Source organism: Schistosoma mansoni (assembly GCF_000237925.1).
Source record: "Schistosoma mansoni, WGS project CABG00000000 data, chromosome 2 unplaced supercontig 0108, strain Puerto Rico, whole genome shotgun sequence".
Taxonomy (NCBI): domain Eukaryota; kingdom Metazoa; phylum Platyhelminthes; class Trematoda; order Strigeidida; family Schistosomatidae; genus Schistosoma; species Schistosoma mansoni.
In genome coordinates, this window is record NW_017385999.1 from 1,160,473 (window position 1) to 1,165,615 (window position 5,143).

At 31.1% G+C, this 5,143-nt stretch overlaps 1 protein-coding gene across 1 annotated transcript; it reads right to left on the reverse strand.

The window, feature by feature from the left end:
• Positions 1-3,499: 3,499 nt before the first annotated feature.
• On the reverse strand, positions 3,500-4,423 carry Smp_120050 (endoglycoceramidase, putative; the record flags this gene model as incomplete). The annotated part of the gene is made up of 1 exon (XM_018791646.1): positions 3,500-4,423. The coding sequence occupies exon 1, from the start codon at positions 4,268-4,270 to the stop codon at positions 3,500-3,502; it is 771 nt and encodes a 256-aa protein (XP_018645250.1). The 5' UTR covers positions 4,271-4,423.
• Between the last annotated feature and the right edge of the window lie 720 nt (positions 4,424-5,143).

A 5,143-nucleotide genomic window follows, 5' to 3' on the forward strand; every position in this document is an offset into this window, starting at 1 on the left:
ATCAACAAATCGTTTTGATCGTTGTAAGTTCACCTTTTGATGTTAGTTGTCATCATGGTAATATAAAATTTATGCTTGTCATCTACCTTCTAATATTCAGATATATGTTATTCCATGTCGCCATATGTTGGTTCTGGACGAGCAGAGATAGAAACGATAAGATGTTGGTTTATTTGCTTCAAAAAAATATTTCATTGATAACCATGGATACGATTGATAACATTCTTCTAGAATCTGATTGCCATTAGAATTACTCAAATTCAGTTAATTTCGCATGAAAAGTATGAGTTATGTGATAGCTGGTTATTATTGATCACAAGTTTAAATTTCATTTTGATTGAGGTTATGAATTGACAAATGTTAGACAACCATTGAAAACCTTAAAGCACAGGAAGGCCATTCGGTCCTGAATTTTGAATTCTCAGCAGTAACCATCAATGGTTCTGCAAGCGGGATCACGTTTTAAGAGAAAACAGCTAAGGTTTTCAATGGCAGTTCAACGTTGAACGGTTCAAGAACAAATTGACGTGAAACTCAAAACAAGATGATGTAAAATTGATCGTTTTATAGATTTGTATCAATCAGCAAATTTCTGTTGTAACCAACGTAATCTCTGTTACAGTCGAAACCACCATTGGAATAACCTAACAACAATGACTTTTTCGATCTTAGTCAATTAGGATGAGAGTTGAGTTTCTCTACCCATGTAACTTTCAAGCGAAATGATCAACATATTGGGAACAGTTCAGCATGTACTTTTTTATAAGCATCAAACACTCTTAAGTCGAACCAGCAGAAGTGAAACTGGGATTGGTGAATGAATCTACAATCAATTAACAGTATTAACAGTATTTGGTCTTTCAGTTGCGTAATAAACAACTGAATTCCCATTACACTAATGAAGTGAAGTTAGACACTAAACATTTGAAAGATTAAAATATTTATTCCATCAAATCATGCCTAAAGAACTTATTGGTATGTTAGCAAGTAACGTTCATACATTGGTCGTATGTGAAATGAATCTAATTTGTCACTTAGGTTAATGATGACAACATGAGACATAAATTGAATACTCGAGTTGAAAAAAACACAAACCAATCGCCATATTTAAAAAGTGACTCTTTATCAGAATGATTAGAAAAAATATACCAATATTACTGGTTGATATCGAGGTTTGTAGACATTTTACGAAATCGAATTACCGAAGTGTAGTTGGGCGTAACTCGCATTATTTCATTGCCCTATTTGATTGTGATAATGGTCATTCTAAGTAATGATTCCTAATGTAATAACACTTATTACTTGTAATGATGCTGGTTTTTGGCTGACAAGTGGTCTATTTGTGACTTCAAACTTGGAAGCTATTTGTATCCTGATAATTTGAGTGATTTATTTCTTATTACTTAACCATAGACCCCGATGATAGTAAAACCAGTGAGATCACATTATTCCTGCCAAGTAAGCTTTCAGAAAACAATATCACTTAAGTAAGTATCTGAATTTATCGAAACCGGTTCAGCTACAGCTACTCGACTTTCTTTGTAGTTGGAAAAGCTTTTTCCTATTATTTTGTATTGTTTTCAAAGGTGAAGTTATTACCTACTTAAAATTAAAAATAAAATGATTACAAACATTGAAAGGATGCTTGAACAACCAAATTACCGTCTTTAAAAATTCGATAATGGGATCATGGAAGAATGACAGTTTATCATAATGCTCATGGATTGCATGTTCGTGTCTGTGCAAGTTCCTTGGTGTGAATTACTGAGATGTTACAATATTAAACCGTTCAGTGATAGTTTTTTAGTTACTTGTGGAAATAATTGTCAGAAAATACACTGTTAGATACACGTTTGAATCAATTTTTTATATCTGATAAGGATATTGTAACTCAACGGCCACCATAAATGTTGAGTTTTTGGTATAGATACTATAATTATAATATTGTAATCCGAAAATAACTCAGTCACATCTCCTATTGAATCAGGTTTCAATGTATTCTGGATTCGGTTAATAATCTATGATTTTTACTTCGATAAATGAACAAGCGAGATTTGCTTTAAACAAAAGTAACTGGAATTCTGTTAGCGTAGACATATGTAAAAGTAATGAAAGAGAATTAGTCCAGACATAGATACAAAATGGAAACTCATTCTTGAACTATTGAACTCAGTAGTTTGATATTTACCAAACTCGGAGACTACAATGAAGTCCGAGTTAACTTTAATTCCTGTTTACGTGCTTCGAGTGTTTTCAATGTCATGATTTTCTAAGTCTTGGCAATCCTCAAACCACAATATGTTACTCAAATTCTTGATGAGATCAAAGAGAATAAAGAATCTTTATTTCTTGTGAACATTTAAAATTTGAATTCTTTATCCTAATGCTTCAAGCCTACAATATGAATTTCACTGACCGATGTCAGTCAAGTGGTTACTTCAATTTAGTCTAAAGTTCAATCTTCGCGCTAATAATGTCATTCACTTGATTAATCTGGGCTGAATCATCAACACCTCCAAAAGTGATTCACGAGAATAATACTGAAGAGAAGAAAAAAGGAATTATGTAACAAAATGAAATCAGTTATGAACTCTAAGAGTCAATATACGCTTGCTCTGAATGTAGAGAAAATGGCTTACCATTTACTTCCAATTCTATTTTAATTAATTATGAAGGAATTTATTTTTTTAAAAACCTTAATCACATTCCATCAATTTTAATGCTTATGACAGTTGCTGAATGTTTGTCTAATTATTAATATCCAGGTTAGAAATATGTTATCAATTATTGTTGTAAGTCAACGTTAGCTTTTCTGAATAAGGTTTCACCTCTTAGTTTACCTAGAACCTGAACTTAGGTGAGGAATTCATAAAAAAAACAAGCAGTTGAAACATAGTTAATTCTAAAATGATCTATCTCAACAATATGTCAACAAAGAGAGTGGATTGAAAATCATCTGAATGATTGATTGATTACTTTGAGTTACTCTCATTCCTTAAACTAAATCAAGAAAAGTGAGTGCGGATTACTGAAGAATAATTCCGTTTAGTAAAAATAATATTCAATCATATTGACTGAATTGACCTTGATGTAAAAGAAATATGTAAACTATTTGAATGACATACCGACGTTCTAATGTAAACTCATTGTAGAGGTGATACGACATGAAGTTACCACATATTTCTGTATTAGTTTATCATAAAAACATGTGCACTTTTAAAAATGAAAATATGCGCACTGATGTCCACATTGACGTGATTTATTTTAATTAGAATTTAGAGTGATAATTTAAGTGGACTGATAAAAGGGGGACAAGTAAAAACCTGGTTGATTTACAAAACAATAAGCATCCAACGACTTGAATATCAATTGATTTGAATGAATTCATAGCAAGTAAAAAAAAACAAAATCTCCAGTCAAATCAAAAGACTCTAAATAATGAAGGAAGCATTATGATGAAAATGTTTAAAAGCAATAGTAGTAAACTCTTGTACACTTGTCACTTACTAGGCAGAAGAAGTAATGGATTTAAATAAAAATTTCCAGGTGGTGGTTCATTTATCAATTCATAGCCTAAAACGTTATATTTCTTCCCGAAACGATCAGTTGTTATCCTCCAATATTCTGCAAAATAATTCCATAATCCTGAAACATTTTTATATATACTTTCAAATGCATGTGCACTCTCATATGTGGCGTAGGTTAAAAACCAGGCACTTTGACTTGGATCTTTCTTTAATGGCCAAGGGTATTGGAATAAATAGGGTGGTCGCTTTATTTTATCCATAAACCAATCAGGCACAGCATCAATTGCACCGAGACGTTTCGATAATCCATCTTGATGCAAGTCAATGATAATATAAACTCCATATAATCCAGCATTGTCGATAATCTTTTCAATAGTATCTATATACTCTAGATTGGTCTCATTTTCATGTGGTTTTAATGCTATCCAGCTAAATCCTAAGCGTATAACATTGATTCCCCAATCTCGAAGTACTTTGAATGTATGAGGGTCAAGTAATTTTGGAATGTAAAATGGTGTGACTTTATGCACACAATTGATACCATGAAATAGTTTAATAAATCCATTTGAATCAACAAAGTAACCAGTATCATCGTCAATGGTCACTTTTCCACGAGCTTCTGAATATAAGACTTTTAATAATAATAATATCATTATCCATGACAAGCGTAAGAGTGTATTCACTGGAGTGTTCTTAGAATCTCCAAAACGTTCAAGTTGCTTTGAAGATCTTGTCAATCTCATTGAAATAAATAAAAAATTTCTTTTAAATTCACAAGGACAATGTGTTTTGTTAGGGTTTAACAGCGAATAATTGTAAATGAGAAATATGTACTCAGTAATTTATTGCCAAGAGTTTTTTTATCAGTCAATAACTAAAATTTAAGTTTTTGTAAAACACGAATTGATAGTAGGAGTATATGGATTATGTACAAGTAATTTTATAATCACTGATGGGAGTGAATATAAATATGGTTTATATTAGATATTTGAGTTATGTGAGACGACTCAAAATAGTTACAGTTTATTATGAATCATTTATTAGAATAGTCTAATTGGTCTTATGTATATGTGTCACAGTAACCTTGTATGTTTCAGGGCTGTTTCCAAATAATTTATCAAGTTATCATTGGATTAAAATTATTTAAAAGTAATAGTTGGTTGATGATTCAATTTTCAGTAGTTGTTCTACATTTTACAAGTATTTTGAAGCTGAAAGTTGAAGCAATGTCTACAAATTATAGATCATATTCAATCGTTATTATTGAGCATCTAAGTGTTAATTGGTTAACTACTGTACTGTACAAAGGAAACAGAAATCCGATCAACACTTTTCATTCAAATGATTTTCAATTCACAGAAACAATTTGAAGGCGAATCAGTATATCCTTTGAAAATCAAGAAATGAAAAGCTACACTTACTGTTAAGTCTGTTTAACTTTCTCTGTCCTTATTCACTTCACTCCGACATTTCTGTATTGTTTTATATTACTTATTATCATTATTCAGCAAATAGTTTTATTCCTAGCAGTTTCTACTATTATGTGGTAACGCACGTTGGTCATATAATATTATGAAATGTTTACACATACTTATAATAATCATTCATTCATTAGT